The 19,688-nt window shown below is 43.7% G+C and overlaps 1 protein-coding gene across 3 annotated transcripts in view; it reads right to left on the bottom strand.

Moving 5' to 3' along the window:
* Positions 1-11,016: 11,016 nt before the first annotated feature.
* The window catches only part of KDM4B (lysine demethylase 4B), a 94,165-nt gene continuing 85,493 nt past the window's right edge, over positions 11,017-19,688 (bottom strand). For all 3 annotated transcript variants that reach the window (XM_076359645.1, XM_076359646.1, XM_076359647.1), the window contains 3 exons: positions 18,968-19,087; positions 15,898-15,990; positions 11,017-14,008 (listed from right to left, as the gene is read on the bottom strand). In XM_076359645.1, coding sequence (XP_076215760.1) covers positions 13,823-14,008; positions 15,898-15,990; positions 18,968-19,087 — 399 coding nt within the window. In that variant the 3' untranslated portion in view covers positions 11,017-13,822. The remainder of the gene's footprint in view (positions 14,009-15,897; positions 15,991-18,967; positions 19,088-19,688) is intronic.

The following is a 19,688-nucleotide window of genomic DNA, read 5'->3' as shown; positions in this document are numbered from 1 at the left end:
GCACTAACGGCCCCTTCCTGGCCACAAACAAAAGAATTAGCATGCTCCTCTGCCGCTTTATCTGAAAGAGATGCAAAGAGAAAATCTGCTACAGCTGTCACACAAAGGAAAGGGTCTTAAAAATGTTTAGGAATACAATTCCCAGAAAACTGCACTTCCAAAACTGAAAGAAAACTGGTTGTTGACCCTCACGTTCCCAGCTTTGGAGGCTGTTATATTCAGAAGATGCTGCCGAGACTCCCAGATACTTTAACAACACTTACAAAACCGTTTGTCTGGCAGGTGGAGATGTTCTGCTGTTTATGAGGAAAGGAGGGACGTCTCTTCTGCCCCTGTTCCCCCTGAAGAACAGGACTCAAAGGTGACCAGGCAATTACTGCAAACAGTATTCGTAGCCAAGCTAAGAAAGCGCCAGAAGCGACCGAAGAAATCCCACGGCTGCGGCACGGCAGTGAATAAGGTGCTGGGAAGAGGGAGGGGAGATCTCTGTGTCGGCACGGTCTGGCCAGCCAGGTTAAGCTGGAAAGGGCACGATATAAACCATTTGTGCCACTGCCAAGGAGAGTGGGATGTGGGACCTCGTGACTCATCAGATGATGCAATATATGAGAAACTCCTTCTTTAAAATAGTCTTATACCAGCAACAGGCCTTTGACCAAATCCCACTCTCTTCGCTTCCACGATAAACACCTCTGCCCCGATCCTTGTCCTTTCAAGCTAAATCTCTAAGAAGCCGTGCAAAGCATAGTGTCTGGAGATTTGGGCTTAGTTATTTTACTTTGTTTTTACTAAGGCAAATTTAGCATTGCTCCGATGAAGCAGCAAGATCTAGAAATCGTGTTCCTCTGACCTGGACATTTGTTCCACAGGTGAGACCTCAAGCTCTTCTCACTGTTTTCCACGCAGATTCTCCCTTCAGGCACCAATCTGATCTTAAACCACCGTGCCCTTTTTTCCTGTGCCAGCGAGATGGTTTTTCCACCTTGGTTGGTATGCACGGCCTATACCGCAGCGAAATGGGATTAGGTGAATTTGGGACAAAAAGATGAGCTACGGGGCAATGCTTGGCCGAGAGAGCAGAGCTTCAAAAGCAAACTCAAGCAGGCGTTTAAACAAAGAAATCGTAAACAACTTGCTCACCTTTGGCACGCTCTCCTGCAGAGCAGAATGCCAGTTAATGTACAGCTATAGGTATGGTTTTAATATTCACGTAGCTCCACTGAGGTAGATGTGTTCAAACTCCCCGGCGATGATTTGCAAAAGCTCACCGAGGGCTCGCTCCGTCTCTTCACAGAAGAGGAGAGAGGCGGAAACAAACCGTCTACGGATCCAATTAGTACGGCAGATCGGCATCAGAGGGGGAAGCGTTCCACAGGTGCCACCTGGAAACACAAATTCCACCTTTTTACGCAGGAAGAAATGCTTTCACGTCGTCTTGGCCTCAGACATCTCACTCCCCATCTCACGCTGCCATCCCATCGCATCCAGCAACCTGCCTCCCTCTCCTCAGGGCTCTCAGACACGCAGGGTGGGGGGGGTCTTGTATTTTAGAATATCACCTCTTAGTTATGGAGGAATTTTTTAGGTTGAAACCTAAAGATAAATCAAAACAAATTACTATTCCACCAGGAAAAGCAGATTCAAATTGCTGCGCAATTTTTTATCTAGATAATGTTTAAATTTTAAAAAGGGGGGGGAAAAAACTAATTACATCTTTGTGTGGAAGATCATAAATCACATAATTACAATGGGAACCTCTGCATCTTTCCAACAGACTAAAAGCAGACTACACAAGTTCTTATCTCATTACTGTTTAATTAAGAATTATGTTTGAGCATCTTCCTTTTAATTATCACGGAGCCCCGATGACTTCTAATCTCTTTTTTACCCAAAATGAGGGAGGGTGCGGTCCAAAATGGGCACTAATGAATTTACAATTTGCACTTTGGGGAACTTTAATAAAATTACTCCACATGGAAGATTAACACTGATAAAGTGAACTTCCAAAGAGAGCATTTGGTTCCTCTCAATTAGCATCACACAACTGTCAGGAGCTTCTAAGGGGGATGTTACTTTTGGGGGCAGGGATGGGAGTTTCGAGGTAGGAGAGAACGTGGTGCGCAGCTCGTCTGTGGCTGTACCTACACCTCAAAACACAGCCCCACACGGGACAGCAGCGACGGAGGGGAAACGGCGGGCGGCGGAAACCAACACCCGTGCCTGCAAACGGTCCCAGCCCTTGTAAGACTTAAAAAACTTGCAAACGGCTTCTCGGCCATCAGATGAAAAAAAGATCAGATCCTAACACAACGCTTCATCCCGCACCGACCGCAAAAATCTTAATCAACATCCGAAGAGAAAATCTCAGGACAGCTGTAGTTTATTTTTTTGCTGTCTCTGGATAAAATCCATTTATTAAGGCCGCAGGTGCTTTGTGTCCATCTACACCAGAACAGTTACTCAGCAACAACCGAGTTAGAGGCAGCGGGATTCCTCCGGCTCCCGAGATGCTCCGGTTCACTCCTCTTAACATCAGGGGAAGGTTTTCCCCATCAAAACATTTCGCCACCGAGAGCCTCTGTACTCTGTGCCACGCCAAGCCCTGCTGACGAACGTCACCCGAGGTAACTAGTTGCAAAGAGCACGCATCTATATTTTTAAACCGAGCACCAGCAAACACCTTTTAATTCAATTGCTTGAGTCGACACAGAGAGATTATTAGTTTTCAGTAAGATTTGATTCAATTAATTAGCCTGAAAATATCAGCACAGCCAGGCAAGCAAAGAAAAACAGAGATAAATCCCTGCCATAGCACTGCTTCATCTTTTAAAGGCAATTAACTCTTAGTTATTAGCTTTTAATTAGGGAATAATAATGACACCATTAATACAGTTTATTATACTTGTCAGTAGACAGCTGTTCCAAACAGATTTTATTATCAGATCTTGGCGGCTTTTGTCTGCTCCCGTGTTTACAGGGGGAAGGCAGGGACTCCCCCAGGCCCTGGCTGGGGGGTCCGCGGGTGAAGCTCCCAGGCGCACGGCTCCTGCCACGCAGAAATCGCCGAGGACACTGCTGTGGGTCTGGGGCCTCGTCCTCTCGCTGCCGTCGGCGGGAGCTGGCTCTCACCCATGGCCCCTTTCCAAGGAGGGATGCAGAATGAATGTCAGCTTCCTCCAAGACTTCAAAGCAGCCTTACATAATTCGCAGGGATTTTACTTTTTACTTTTTTTTTTTTAAAACCATCTAAAATAGTTTCTCTCTCGGAGAATTCTAGTGGCAGCAGGATCCAGCCTTGACTGTGCATTTGGTGTCTCTCTCACGGGTAATTCTCATGCCTTTCCTAGGGGGGGGGATGCTGGATATGCGCCAAAGCTGGTTTTACACCTCGGCTCATAACATCTGAGACGGCATCCGACTCGCGAAACATTTAAGATGCCAAAAAAAATTCACTGTTGTATTTTGTTTTCTTCTGAGCTTATGCACCTCTTTGGAAGCGCAGCGTACGTTCAGAGCACAGCAGAGATGATTTGGAAACAAATAATCACGGTAAAGAAATTAAGCATTCCCAATAACTTTATCCATTCGTAATCTCATTCCGCGCTACTGCTGGGTCCACGTCACTACGAGAAGGCAGCTGCAAAGGGTGGCAGAAATACCATGTAATACTCTTTCTTCTTGCCCCAAATTTACCCTGAAACTGTAAACTTCAAATCCTTCTGTAAGAGTAACCGCTACCACATTAGCAGTGGCAAACTGCCTCAAGTTTTCATTGATGCTTTATTATTTCTTTGTCTACTGTGTCACTAAAATAAAATATCCAGAAGGCTCGTGATTACACACTCTGTCGTACGTACAGCAAACCACATGTTCCCATTATTTTCACTGTCATCCTTTTTCCCTCTGTCCTAGACAGAGTTGTGGTATCTCCCCAACAGAGACTGCAAACCGTTTCCAGAGCACAAGCCTGCCTTAACTGTGTTTTATTATTCCTGTATCATACAGTCTTAATCCCAATTGTGTATGCAGGATGCTACTGTAATACAAAAATGCAACGCAATAAGTTTCCCTGATTTACTCTGGAGTCAATAAATCACGAAAAAACTGAAATAAAAAACAAGTGTAAATTATTGTGCTGGGTTCCACTACCTTGATTTTAACATTTTTTTCCTTGCTCTGGACCGGAGGAAGCCCTAAGGGAAATACCAGGAGCTTGGAGGAGCTCCTCAGCACCGAAAGCCTGCTCCTGGCAGGCATCTTCCTCCTCCTCACCCAACACGGTGCAGTCGAATCCCAAGGAAAGAAATTAACCTGGTGTAGGAATAAAGCAGCTGGAAGAACCTATTTGCAATTTTCTACAGGAAAGTAGAGAGTTGTTAAATTGAAAGCAAGGCTGTTCAAAAGAAGAAACTTCCCCTACTGAGAACCGACATAAAAATAAGAAGGAAAAGGATGGCAGGATTATAACCATCACCGTACAGATTTAGGAACTGAGGCACAGAAGAGCGAGATGCTGTACCTAAGGCAGAAGGCAACGGCAGGATGAACACCGGCATCAGGAAACTACATCGGGACACGGCAGCTCTCGGGGCAGACAGCCCAGCTTGCTCCGGAGCTCGTCTGGGCCTCCCAGGAGCTAATTTTATTCTTGTTTTCACCCCTGCGCTGACAGGGTCTTCGGGTCCCAGGTGCGATGCTGGAGGCGTTTTGCGCATTTGTGTCGGCACGCAGCTCCCAAACCGTAGAAGTTCGCTATTCCTTCACACTGGTGACTAAGCCTGAATATTTTAGGAGAAACTGATTTAGAGATCTTGGTGCAACTATAAAAACTTCTCAGCCGAGGGGTTTTTTGTGCTCAGCTGTATCCAGGCAGAAGTTGGGAGAGGAAAACCAACAGACAAATTGATTTTTCATCAAACTTTGTCTCCAAAATACATCTGATGCCCGAGATCGCGAGACACTTCAATGCTACTTTCCTCGTGTAGCAATAAACAGCTTGAAAAGAGGGTTGTAAGGGAACTACAGTTACTGTTCTGGTAGCACTAGCACTACTGAGAGCTTGTGGCAATTCGCCTTTCATTTAAGCGCCATCATTTGAGGTTGTACAGCCGTGCTGGGAGGGAAGAGCCTCAGCCCAAGCCCCTGGAGGACGGGTTCCTCCCGTTCTTCAGCAAGGAATGTCCATCAGACGCGACCAAAAGGGATCCCCCAAGAGCTCTGTGGCAGGGGAGAATTAACTTACCTGCGACCGGAGCCGTGCAAGCCCATGTTCTCTGTGGGTCCAACTCACCTTCCCGGCGGTCCCGGGCTCAGCCTAGAAGTCGTCCCTGCCCTGCGCAGAGCCGGGGGGTCCACACACACGTGGGTGTCCCCCACGGGAACACAACACATCCAAGGTGGGCAAATCTGCAGAGAGGAGTAAACGACGGAACTGTTAACACTTTGCCTTTCTCAATTCAAACAGGGGATAAGGAAAGAAAACTTGCCTGCAGCCCGGGGACTTCAGGGAACGGCCGTGGCTCCGCAGACCCCAGCTGAAGGTGAGGGGAGCGCAGCCCCCGCCCGCAGCCATCGGTGCCGACCCCCCGATCCCCGTGTCAGTCTTGCGCCAGGGGATTAATTTCCAATTTCACTGCTGCTCTTTATCGGAGAGACAGCTCTGAAAGGCACAAATATTCTCCCCCATGATGGACCTGTCACAATGACAATTATACTTAATAGCGGCAGTTCAGCCTTGCCTTTCGGGGGTGCCGATTACGGCAGTAAATAGAAGCACATTAGAGAGGTGACAAGACACTGACAGGCTGTATTCACATTGCATCGGGGGACTGCCAAGGCCCAAGCACGCTGTGGTCTTGGCAAAAGAAACCCAAGGGATGTTCCCTTTTATTGGGCTTTTGGTGAGGGGGAGAGGTAGAAGCGTGAAGTTAAAAATACTCTGGTCTAGGACCGGGAGCAGCCGAGAGAGCCCTGGCTGCAATGGAAACCGCCTAAGGAAAAACCCAGTGTGCCAAGGAAATAGGTTAACATTTTGTTTCCCCTCTTTGCAGTCAACCACCTGCTGAGAGTGAAATATTGATTCGAGCAGTGCTATAACTAGACATGAAGTTTGGTCTTAGTGCTTCGAGAGTGAATCTTTTAAAAACATAAAATGATGTCCAAAGTCAAGGGAAGCACCCACAAGCGTAAACGGCGGCGGGGTTGGGAGGCTCGATGTCGGGGTTCCCTTCCCAGCTTTATCACACGGTTGTTGGGAAATCCCTGGGCAATTTCCAAAAAAGGGAGCTTCAACGTGGCCACTGCAGTAAGTCAGTGCGCTGCTGCTCACCGCAGAGCTCCGCGAAGACCGTGTCATTGGCAGGTACTTAGCCACTCAGGTCTGAGCATGAACATCTCAATCCCAGCTAGAAAAAAAACCCGAGGACGTCTCTTACTACTGAGAAAAACTGCAGAGAAATTAATTTGGACAAAAAGGACCAGGTCCTTGATTTGAGAACATCACAGAAGTGAGAGAAATCACAGCGTTTAATAAGCAGCCAATTGTCTATGCTCTGAAGTAGTAAAAAATGTTATGATAAATTGTTCCTGTAAAACAGAAACATCCCTAAGCAGTGGGATCTCACAGAAACAGTTGCAATCGGGCATTTTTTTCACTATATGCTGACAAAAATCTCAGGCTAATCACCCAACGCAGGACACAGAGCTACTGGATTGCAGTGTTAATTCCATGTTCTATCTGAATCCCAGATTAATCAAATGCACCGCTTCTTCAGTCTAGATATTCTCTAGTGGCTCCAAGCTATTAAGCTAACAAAAAGGAGATAAACCTCAGCTCTAAGTGGAGACACAAGGAAATCGGACTTGCCCTTCTCCCCATCTCATTGCTTCTCCACATAGAAAATTGTGCAGTGACCCTTCTGTACCTACAATCAACTCAGAGCTGATCTTTTTAGTCAGGCAGATGAATCCCTGCTATTCTAAATGGCAGCAGCATCTTGGCTCGTATCATGGGTAACTGACCATTCATTCCTAATCAAAGAAAATTTGCTCTGTTTTCGAGAGATGGCTCCGTTAAATGAAGCAGATGAGCAGTGGATCTGTCCATTTATTTATTTTTAAAGCACGATCTGGGGCACAGGGGAAGGTATCGCTCCTGTTTCAGAGACAGCTTGGCTACGAGCTCATTTGCTGGGGGATATTAGCAGCTGGCATCTGAAATGGCAAGGCTAGGGTATAGAGGTAAGCCAAAGTCAACTGTGCTGAAACACAGCCAAATTCTTATTTATTCCACAGGAAAAGTGGCTAAGCTGTGGTCGCTATGTAATTCCAAACAATATTTGCACAGTGACCTTTACGTTTCCCCTCTTGGAAACAAAAAATTTTATTGTTTTGCTCCTCTAATGCCAAATAAATAACTCCCAGTAATTTTCTATTGGTGTGCAAGCAAACCAAGTAGTTATCTTTTTCTGCTATCAAAGCTGCCAAGTAATTCTAGCCCAACATCTCCAACTCATTCGAGTCTTGGTATTTTGCCAAAGTTGATTTGCCTTTTTTCTTTTTCCCCGTGTGTGCCAGTGCAGTCGTTCATGGGACCAGAAGCAAGAGAGATGGCGTGAACGTGGGGCTGGAAATCAGGAACCCAGAGGAACTCGTTCGGAGTGTTTCTGCTGGGACCTCAAGCAATTTCTTCAACCTTTATTCCTGTTGGCAAGCTCAAGGAGCACTGGCAGGTATCACCTGTATTAGGTACTCTGAAGCAGACAGTGTTTGAATTTCACAGGGTTAAACTCATTTGCAGGGTCCCTCATTAACCTGTAATGAGATAAAGGGACGAATTGTCCTTCTAACCCAGGAAACATGAAACTAATGTCAGGGGAAATAACAAGGGTCACGAGAGGTACTCGTCACGTGGCTCCTCCACGCATCCCGCAGACAGTCACGCAGGCGAGCGCCCCGGGAAGCAGCAGCAACGTGTCAGACAACGGCAGAGTGTGGAAATAGCTGTACGTAGCTGTTATCACACCTACCTGGTGAGAGGGACAGCTCTGGCACTTGGCAGGTTCCATGCAGACAGCGTTGCTCCTTGCTGTAATCCGTCAAAGTACAATCGCATGCCTGAAAAAGCTCTTCTACAAACCTACACTCTTTCCAACTTGGCCTATTTGCAGGTCAGGACTTCGCAATCATTTAATTATTTCAAAGAGGGTGTAAAAAGTTTATTAGACCACATTTAGATATACACAGGGCAGGGAAAAGAAGCCCAAACAAGAAAACTAACAAGGACTTGCCTACTGCAGCACTAGCAAAGGAACCTACTGCAGGAAAGGCTTCACCTTATGCTGTGAAGAAATTCAAGCCAGAGAAAGAATTGACATAAGCAAGGTGCTGATCTATCACCGTCTTCCTCTGAGCCCTCAGGTGAATGATGCCCGCCACCACAGAAGACATGCCCTCCTGAGAAATTCCACTAGTTCAACTCAAACTGCTATTAAACTAAAATAGCACGCCCAGATTCAAAGCAAAGTTTAGTTTAAAATGGCTCCTGATTACCTTAAGCTAAAACTCCCTGAGTAAACCACTCCAAGCAAAACAAGGGCATTCTTCCAGAAGGGAATTGCACCTGTTTAACGAGTAGTTTTATTAAACTGGTGCAATTTGTTCAAGCTGAAGGAGAACTACTGATGAAGAACTAATACAAACAGCGAGGGAAGAGGAACAGAGAAAAATCCCCACAGAATAACCTCAAAAAGTAGAAGTTCTGCAAAACTGGCCAAAGCACAGAAGTCTACAGCACGTGACAAGGTTTTTTTCCATCATCTGCTCTTTCCCTAAACTGAACAGTCACAAAAGTAAAGCAAAAAAGGAAAGGAGCAGGTACACCATAGAGGGAATGCCTGAAAGCCCATGATGTCCTCCCATGTACAAGCAGCGAAGCTGGAAGCCAGAAGGAGAGGCCGTGAACGGGAAAGCCACAAAATACCGTGTGGGAACATGCTCACATAGGTCTGCACGCTGGAGATTTGCACCAACGCATTTGCAAGAAGAATTGTTTCAGTAGGACTAGAAGTGACCACAAGAAGTCGTCCAGAGTGAGAGAACCATGACACAGCAAAGGACAAAGTGGTAGACATCTAATCAAGCTTTATGGAAGCTGGGGCTGTCCATTCAGTCCCAGCACTAAATAGCCTCATCCCAATAAACACTGCAATTTTTAGTTTTCTAAATAATCCTGTCCTTTAGAAAGGAAAAAAAAAAAAAGGAATTATCTCCTCCAGTTCTCTCTAAGCTAAAGCTCCTTCTCCAACCAGACAAGTAGTTAATGAAGCTCCATCCACTGTTCCACTCTCCAGGCATATGGCAAAAATCTCTGCTGGCCTCAGAGTAGGAAGAAGCAGCCTGTTGATCCCCATCTTCTCATGGCTGCCAGCAATTATCACGAAATGACTTTATTGTGCGTGTGACAGTTGGTGACACTAACTCAGGGAGTTTTATCAGCTTCTATGCTACAGGTTTCAAAACATCTGCTTGTGTGAAGGCACCCTGCTGTTCCGCCAGCCCAAGCGAGCTGGACTTTGGCGAAGCAGTAAGAAGAAACCGCAGTCCTTTACGCAAGACAAAGCATCACATATGGGCGTCTCATCCCTACCTTGGCAACCCAGGCCCGTTAAGGGCTAAGTCCTAAGAAAAGCACTCTGCGGGGCAGGACCAGAGGCAAGCGCCAGGCAGGAGGGAGCTGCACAGCAGGTACCGGTGCAGGAACATGCTGTCCGGGGCTGGAGGAGGGCAAACCGGCAGGACCACCAGAGGACGGAGCTGGCACAAATGGAGAACGTGGAAAAGCAAAAGGAGGAAACTGAAACATGCTTTAGTTAGAGGTGCAGCTCAGCTGCACAGGTTTAAAAGATATACACAAATACACTTTCTCTAGGGATAAGAAAGATGTAGAGGTTAGAAGAGGCGGCTAATGAGCTGTGCTCATCTACGGTCTTTCATCCAGCCCCAAACGGTGCTTAGAGGAAAGCGTAGGAAGCAAAGCTCTTCACTGCAGCAGTTGTTGTAGTACTCCCATCGTCTCCCTGAGGACTCGCTGGGCACAGTGTAATTTCCTACAACCCTACGTCATCTAGATTTTAGTGTAGCAATCTCAGCGAGAAAAGTGACTTAGGGGGGTTTGTGTGGAAATGTCTATTCCACCCCGCGAGGCTCTGACAGAATGACGGAAAGGTTTGATCCTTGCCTTTTGACCGCTGATCCAGACAGTTACTTGGAAGTATGTACTGCTTCTTAAGACATCTTTAAAACTATGTTAGCTCTTATTACAGCAATATAGCAGACCTTAAATTCAAAAGTAAGCTTTGCGTGGGTGTAAATTCCAACAGACTTTGTATCAGCAGCTTCTTCCCACTGGTATGATTCCTCAGATTATCTCAAGAAAAACTGTTAAGCTGCAAAAGACTGCAAAGTTGGAGATTTCTTTTCTTTCACATAATCTACAGCATTAGCCTCGTACCTTAACAATTGGAGAGGAATTTGTAGAAAAGCATCAGGGCTCAGGATAGGAAATGGTGTTTAAATGAAGGTTCAGGAAGATGCTATTTTAAGAGGTTCAACGTCAGCACGACCTCCAAGGGCTAGAAAGAAAGGCTACTGGAAGGCTATGAAGCAGACTCCCAAGCGGAAGTAGCAAACTGGTGATTTAAAAGATAAAGGATTTCAGAACCACCTCTGGCTATTTAGCAACCACAGTTCTCATGAACGAGCCAGCTAGAGCAAATCCTGGACCTTGGACAAAAATGCATTGCAAGCTTGGTTCTTAATTTTGGGAAGGGGTGCAATGACACACCTCTTCTCCTGTGCGCTTAACAGAGAGGAAGGAAAAGGCCACGTTCTTCTTCATCAGTCTCAGCTCCTCTTGGCTCAGTTTTATCAGCTTTAACCAACCAGATCTGGGAGCCACCTTCTGCAGTACAAAAGACTTTAAACTTAGAAATGAAGAGACTTCAACCCCCCAAAAAGTGTAATTCTGAAGTGCTCAACAGCCTTTAATTCATTATGAACCTAGAGGCAGAGAAAAAAATATGCAAAAAATACATCACATCCTTAATCTAGGGGGAGGAAAAAAAAAATCATTAATTTTATAGCACATAGTCAGACACTTACAAATATATTTCACTGGAGGAAGGGGAGGGGAGGAATGTGCATTTCCTATTTCCTTTTCAATAGTCTGATGCACAGAGGCCGTCAATATGGTCATTATAATCTGCACAAGTCATTCCTAAACCAAAAAGAGGGATCTAAAAATAAACAAAAAGGGAGAACCCCTGCAACAAGGAAGGGCATTCTACAGTTCCAGGTTCATGTTTAAACATAACTCATCATCTGAATATGGGGTGAGGAAACACACTTTGTTTTTACAATATAAATAGTATTTTAAAAAGGTACTACATATGAATACAGTAACGGTGCTATTTCAGTCAGGACTTTAACATGCAGAGGAAATTCCCATTGCTCACAACCACTCATCCCATCCCACCCTTCCCCTCCCACCTCCAAAAAAAATCCTCTGCTGTTTAAATTCTCTTTCAATTGCTTTAAATATTTCTCTTGTGGCCTGGCAACATTCTTATTCTTTTATACAAGCAAGTTTCTACTAGATTGTGTCTTAACCGACAGGAGACAGCTATGTAGGAGTAACAACCGAGGCTTTTAAGAACCTTGCCAATTTTTAAAACTTTTATTAGTCTGTTTTTATTCTTGGAGACATCTATTGAAAACATCAAAAACTCAGAAATAAAAAAAAAAACGGTTTCAAACGTCTTACAAACACGCACGCGTGCACACGCGCACAGACACACACACAGAAAGAAAATAACCCGTAGCAGAGGCAGTAAGAAACAAAGGGAACTCCAGTTCTCCCAAGGGAGAACAAAAATCAAAATTAAAAAAAAAAAAAAATTGCTTTATTCTATCTCCACTCTTTCACTAGGACAGTTTAATACCCATCGAGTCTCTTAAGATGCTAATCTACCATCTGCTAGCCCACAAATCCTTCCCACTTATTCCCTTAAAGATCCAGCTATAGCGTTGCTTAAAAACCTCTCCACAGAACAAAGACCACCTTGCAAAGGGGCTTAAAAAAAAAAAAAAAAAAGAATATTTTCTCTTTCTGTCCAGTAATTTCAGGGAATTAAGTGGCAAAGATTGCTGTGCAGCGTTCTGGATAGCTCTGCTATCTCACAGTGGCTTCTGTCAGGCCAAGGCATTGAGGTGAGTGGTACGATGCGCCCTTGCCCCCCTTCACCCAGACATCGTGGAAGCCACGTCCCCTTCCCAACTCTGTACTAGGGCTGCCTTTTTCTTTCCCTCTGAATTGATAGAGGTCCTCCAAAGAGAGTGGAAGACTTTCCAGTGACTTCAGCAGGGTTTGGGATCAGGCTCTTTTACAAAACACTGCTCCACAACAGCTCTTCGACCGGAGGTGATTTTCAAGTGTTCAAGTGGGAGCTGCCCACTCAATACTTTAGGATTTGTTTTTGCCTTTAATGCTCGTTCAATTCTCAGTGAACTGAGTCCAATCAAATGAAGGGTTTGCATTCCTCTTCCCCAGGAGTATCTCAAAGGCTCAGTCTTAAGTAAAGGATGTCACAACAATCAGAGATGTTTGGGGAATTTCTTCTTTAATAGGATAAAAGAAAAACATACAAACACCTCCCAGGCTTCTGTCATGGAATGATTCTCACAACTGTAAGGAGCACAACTCAAAAAAAAAAAAAAAAAAAAAAAAAGAGACAAAGAAAAGAAAAAGGTTCCTATGGGAACATGCCTACCAGAGAGCTAGAGCAATCCCCGATGCTCTAGTCTGCAGTGGGGAAGGGGGATGGCTCATAAAGGAACTAACACAAGAAGCAGCAACAGAACGCTTGCCAAAACGGAGTGGCATACTGGAACTGAAAGCCATGCTGATTTTTAACTAGAAAGCAACTGTGATGGCAAAGATGGGGAAGGAAGATGACAAGAATGACCAAAACCTGGCCATTTCTTCCCTAAGTCCCTTCCTGGTGACGTGGCAGAACTGCACGTATCTATCACATGTCTTTAAGAGAACTAACGGTAAGAAACATCCCAGCTATGAAACATTTCTTTCCCCATCTTCCCCAGCTTACAAAGAAGATAGTGTTTCTTTACAAAAAAAGAACCCAGAACTTTCCAGGACATCTGCTCTTGCTCTCTCTCTCCCCGCTGTAGTATTAGTCACATTTCATTTGGGGGTGAGGGGGGAGGATCTTGTTTATTTTCTGTTTTAAAGCCATAATCTAGAAAAATGTTTTGTGGAAACTTTTGTTTTCCTATTTTTGTTTGCTTTTTTTTTTAATAATGCTCATTTATAGAAAACTTCACAAAGGTGACGTCTATGTACAGAAAACACAATTCCAAAGGCTGCTTCAGTAGTCAATGTAATAGCACCTTTAAAGACAAAAGAGTTTGACATATTTTAAAAAGTCATTTTGTCAAATTTTAACCCTTTCCAAGCCTCATAAAAAGGAGCCAGTCACAAAGATCCGTTAGTACAAACTCTTCCAAAGTCTCCGTGCAAAATGCTGTCTGAAGGTTTTTCAAGCTCCCTACTCTATTGGTCAGCAACGTCTGGCAAAGTAGAGGTAGCGTGCAGCCAGACAGGATTTTCTTGCCGTCCAAACCAAGAGCAGAAGAAAGGAATTCACAGCAGGCTATTGCACAAGGATGATCTTCTAATTCCAGAGTTTCCTGGTTATTTTTCCACAGGCTTGAAAAGGGTTAATTTAATATTTTTAATTAATCCTGGTTAAAACATGTTGCTCTGAGTTCCAGGCTGGTACTGTGTCTGCAACAGGCTCTCCATAAAGGCCAAGTAATCGGGGTTTTGTCCATATTCTTCGGGATTTCTTGAATTCCCCAGCCGGGGGCGCTTGGCTGCTCTCACTTCATCTCCCGAAAATACATCTTCCTGAGGGGCCCCAGTGCTGAGGGACTGCAGGAGACACGAAAGTACAATCATTAGAGGCACAGCAGGAAAACAGGGAGAGACACGGGTGCAAACCGTGGAGCACACCTGCGTAACAAGACAGCAGGGATAGCAAGTGAACAACTTGGCTCAGAGTATTTCTGTAGAAAAAATGAACTCCGAAACATGCAAAGCACACGGCTGAAATTAAAAATTCTGGGCTTCTGAAACCAAACTGGAAGGAGAAACCCTCGAGTTGCTTTCCTTCTGTTTCAGAATATCTTTCACTTCAGCTCCTGCCTTGCCAATTCTCTGGTTACTCCTATCCTCCCCTGCCTCTTCAGGATATTCATTCCTAGTAGAACGCACAGAGGAAACTGGGGCTTCCCTAATGTCTTTAAAACACAAAAGACCCAAAGAAAGCATTTGGGGATCACTGTACAAACAATTGCTCCTGTTCGTCCTGCTCTTACGCTCTCAAATGAGATGCATTTCTTGGTAGAAATTATCATCTCCTATCGCTTTGTTCCTTTGTTCTGCGTTAAAGCACTGTGAGCATCACTTCCGTAGAGCATAGTCTAACACCTCTGGCAGCAGAAAGTGCATGAGAAAAGCCTGAGCTTTCAGCCAGACTCGAAACTTTCTATTCACTTTCCAGCTTGCATTCCTTTCTCTGGAACTGTTACAAAGCCTGACGTCTCCACTGCAGAGAATATGTTTCTTTCCAAATCCTGTACTTCAGGGCTCCAATATATTGTCTTTATTATTAGACAAGCTTAAATAAACTGGAATGTTGTGCACATCCTAGAAATTAATTCTAGGGTGCTTCTTTGCCACCAAAAGTCTTTCAAGGATAACAAAGTAAATTATTATTCACTTCTAAAATTTATGCCATCAGGTCTTATTAAGATAAACAACCTCAAACAAGATGGAGAAGCCATCCAGAGCTACGTTTCAGAAAGCATTTTACAAGTGTTTTTTGGGTAAAACCCTTGAAGATTTCACGCATAAGCAAACAAAAGTTTCCTCCAAATCGCCGTCAGTTCTTCCACGGAACTGCCTGTCACCAGGCCATTTTTGAGGATGTGCATCTCACACTTCTGCTAGGGGCCACAGATTCACAGGGTCAGCGAATCACTGGTTTAACTTGGCACAGCAATTCATGTGTTCTTAAGGGAAGGTTTTTGTCTTGTAAAAGAGACAGAAGCCCACAACCTTATCGCAGGTTAACTTTGTGGATCCATCCTTGTCCTGCTGACGTAACAAACATTTAGAATGACGAAGAAAACTGTGTATTCTCCATTTGCATAGAAACCAGTCTCATCATTTGTTTAAATGAGATGGCTTTAAAGGTTAAAGCACCAGGTTTGAAAACGCCCAGCAAGTCCAGAACCAAAAAAGCTATGAAATAAATCCCTCATATTTTCTAGGCTCAATAATTCCATTGTATGCAGTTAAAGACAGCCTGATCTTTTAGATTAAGAACTTTATAGGTAAGAGCTATGTTCTAAATCTCCTATTTGGTGAGAAACGGGGGTTTGGTCCCATGTCGCTAATCAGTTCTCCAGAAACCACTTAGCTGTAGACCAGTTCACCTCCCTTCTGATGAAAGGCAGCATTCAGACAGAATGGCAGTCCATATAACTAAATTCATATTGTGTAAAATGATATGAACATAATCTTTTAACCAGAGAAAACAAAAATCAGATCTGAACATGTGAAAGGGAAAATCATTCAAATTCTTCTCAAGCGTTTGCATCAAGGATTTCTTCTACATATTTTGTGAATGACAAGTGGTCTTACAGCCACAGAAATTGGAGGCTGCATTCACCTATGTCTAAACAATACACTAAGAAAATGTGAGTGAGTACTGCAAGTCACAGCCATACTACTGTTTCTGTTACTTTGATACCCACCAGGCGAGACTTCACTCTCTTGGGAAGCTCTTCCTCCAAGGTATAAATATCACCACGCTTTACCATTAGTTGGGAACCATCTTCAAACTCGACCTGTAGAGTAGGCAGAAGATGAAATAAGAACTTGGCTTCTACATTTACAGTACCTCAACAGTCCACTGCCAGAGTATGCTGCATGTGGTCCCTTCATGGGAATACCAAAGAAGCATCAGGGGCCAGCTCCCATGGATGATCCCCTGTTCTTGGCACTGCATGTCTCTAGGACTGCTGTAGAATGAGCAGCCCTAAGCTGTGTTAAGGATGCCGAACCCCGAAAAGTGCTGGTTTCAGTGCTGCTCAGGCACCCCTGTCTTATCTGGCCCAAGTAGCTTCATTCAGTGCTCCTGTGGATCCTAAAATGTCTATGCTACAGCTGGACCAGCACCTCTGCTCCCTCCTCCCAGTCAGAGCATTAGAAATTTCCACTGATTTTTGATTCAAATCCTGGAAAAAAGAAACTTTTCACTTACAATAAAAGGCAGCCCTGTATTCAGGCAATATGGTAATAAGAACTTCTTTCATCTTAAACAAAGCATTTTTACACATCATAAGGAAACAACTCCAGCTACTAAAATACATTTGTATTTAACAAGCAGAAATAGTCAGCCAGGTACGAAAAAACGGTGGTAACTCCTCACGTGAAACCCTTTTTGCTAAGCACTGATTATAGCATGAATTATGCATCAGATGTTACAGGAGTGTTTATTCATGGCAACATGCATATAAAAATGTTAAAACTATTAAAACTTCTTAAGAGATTCTCATTTCCTTTGCTCAAGACTTATTACGCTTTCCTGGATAATGCAGAAGGACATACACCACACCTTAATACGGGATGTCAGGTTCAGACTGGACAAATTCAGAAGGAAGAAAGTATCTGCGCTCTGACCTCCTCCTCCTGCGCTGCCCAGGTCTTGCAGCTCATCGGTTATGCAGGCTCAGCGATGCCTGCTGAGGTCCCTTAACCGAGCAGCATACATCAGCTGGAATAACTATGCAGGTGGGAGAAGAGGCTTTGAAAGATGAGCCCTGCTGAGGTGGTTTAAGATGCTACTGGTCCCATTTACTCTCTGGTTTTACAGAGCACCACTACCATAACAGAGTCAGAAGGGAACACGAATTAACGAGGTTTAACAGCCAAGGCACAAGCAGATTGCTGTCTGCCATTTCCACTACACGAGCTCAACTTCTAGTAGAAAGGCAGGATTTGCAACTGAGGGCAGTGCCATCTTACGCTATCACAGAGTGGTTGGACCTTGTTTATTTAAGTTCCAAATTACTGATATGGGTTAGACCCCTGTTGTGAACACACATTACAGCAAGTTACGAGACAGTCATTTGGGCTCAATTTTTTAAAAAAATATACACATCTAATCTTAGCACACAAAATACAGACTTAGAGATGTGAACTGGGAAGCTACTGCAAAATAAGACAAGTTTAAAATGCAAAAGCATTTTAGGGTGCTTCTTTGCCACCAAAAGTCTTTCAAGTAAATTATTATTCCCTTCTAAAATTTATGCCATCAGGTCTTATTAAGATAAACAACCTCAAACAAGATGGAGAAGCCATCCAGAGCTACGTTTCAGAAAGCATGCTGTCTTCCTATGAATGCACTTCATAACAAAATTGTTTCTGTGCTTTTAAATATAATCCTATTCCAAAACAGATGAAAGAGATGCACCCTAAGTACTGAAAAAGTACCTACATAGGCAACCAATGTGGAAAGCTATCCAGGCTATTTTCCCCACAGAGAACAGCTTTACTTATAGGTAACTGCATGATTTGAAAACCACAGACTCCTCATGCATATTTTTCTGTCATCTGGCACTATCAGTGGAACAGCCTATTTCAAATTATTGTACCTTCGAGAAATCAATGACAATTTCCGATACTGTGATTAAACTGGAAAGCATGCGTAACAGTAGATCTTTATGGAACTATATATTGTACTTATTCATAACCAGGGTCACCTCAGATCACATCTTCTCTGAAGCAGTTAACATCCATTATACACACCAAAAAGACTGTTTTAACTGACAAGGTGGATTATCGTGCTCTTCGCACGCAGATACGAAACACTCTGTGTAGAAAGGATAGAAACCAGAACCCCATTTCAAACAAATACAAGATACAGGACTTCCTTTGCCTTTTGTCCAGAGGCATTAATCTCTTAAAAATAACAATTATTTGCAAATTTCAGCATATATTTTTCAAAAGGATGTGCACAAAGTATACTTTCCAAATCACTATAATTTTCAACTTCTTGGTACCATTTAAAAAGGATTTAATCAAATGAATGTACTGCATTTTATAAAACCTTCTGTGCTGAAATACTAACACTGTGTACCAGGTTAAATCTTCCTTTACTGACTATTACAGCCTTCCACAAACAAGAATCCCATTTGTGGAACAGACTCAAAGGAAAAAAAGAAAAACCCTGGCTGCTATTTTTCTCACCTTAAAAACAGAGATGGTGAGAGTGTATGAGACTACAGATTGAAGGTTTCTAATTCCTCGCGCAACAGTGGCAGGACATTATTCCCACACGCTGCTGCTGCTCCACGAAGTACCTTCCCATGACCAGAGGATTATTCCCCCCCTTGAAGTAGTCTCCTGACCCATCGTTTCCCCTACTTCCTCTCAAAGAGTCGAGGAAAGTTGTAATTATGTAGATATTGACTCATAGGGAACTACAGACGACGAGCTCAGCACCAGCCGTAGGATAGCCATCACTGTAGTTCGAGTAGGTCACTTTTGACCTGAGCTATAAGGAAAAGGGCAAATTTATATTTTAAAAGCAGATACAGTCTAGACATATGTCTATCCATACATCCACATTCTGCCACAGAATACCTTTACCCTGACCCTATTTTAATACTAAATTTCTCTTTAGACTACCAGCAGTATTAATTTCAGAAGGCAAATTCTCCCTTCATGACCAGAGCAAGCATTCAACACTAGTGAGCTATACAATCTCAGCAACAATCAGACACGTTGACATGAAGTACGTGAGTACTCTTCCACACTCACCTGGTAAATCTGACTGATCTGGGCTGCAATGAACTTGGCCTTATAGATGATTCCATCTGTCCACTGCAGTTGAACCAACTCACCCTCTGGAGGGGGTCCCATTTGGATGCAGTCTCTGCTCTGAAGACATAGAGTGAAAGACGTCAGCCAGCCAACACAGACAAAGCTCAAGAACTAGGTAAAGAGGTGTATTAAAAATCACTGCTCAAGGAAGTTACTACACAACACTATAATTAAGTATAAGAAAGTTTCTGCACTTGTGATTAATTTCAGTCATCTCAAACAAAACCATTAACCAGTGCGAGACCAGAAATAAACACTTGCACCTCCTTCTGGTGACAGTACTCAGTTCTAGGAAATTCCTCATTACAAATCCCAAAACATCAGATCTCCTATATCAACAAAAACAAGCCGGGTGACCTGCTCTATTTCACATGGTGAATCAATGGCACAATCAGGAAGAGAATGCATGAGTTGACAAGTCAGCCTCTTCTAGACATTCCTTCTATTAAGTGAGTTCCCTGTTTTGAACCAGAAGTGCTTACAGACAATCTGCTTCCCCCATGAATCAAACTTGTCAGTTGAAAAATAAGAGATTATTCAACCACAAAACAAATAGGATGCAGCTTATGCTTTCTGTTAAGTCATCTGCATATAGCAAAATCACATCTTTGTAAAGGAACAAAAAAAATGAAATGAGATGTCATAAACAAGAAGAACA

The sequence above is a fragment of the Aptenodytes patagonicus genome, chromosome 25 (assembly GCF_965638725.1).
Source record: "Aptenodytes patagonicus chromosome 25, bAptPat1.pri.cur, whole genome shotgun sequence".
In the NCBI taxonomy this organism is placed as follows: domain Eukaryota; kingdom Metazoa; phylum Chordata; class Aves; order Sphenisciformes; family Spheniscidae; genus Aptenodytes; species Aptenodytes patagonicus.
This window is presented reverse-complemented; position numbering and strand designations above follow the sequence as displayed.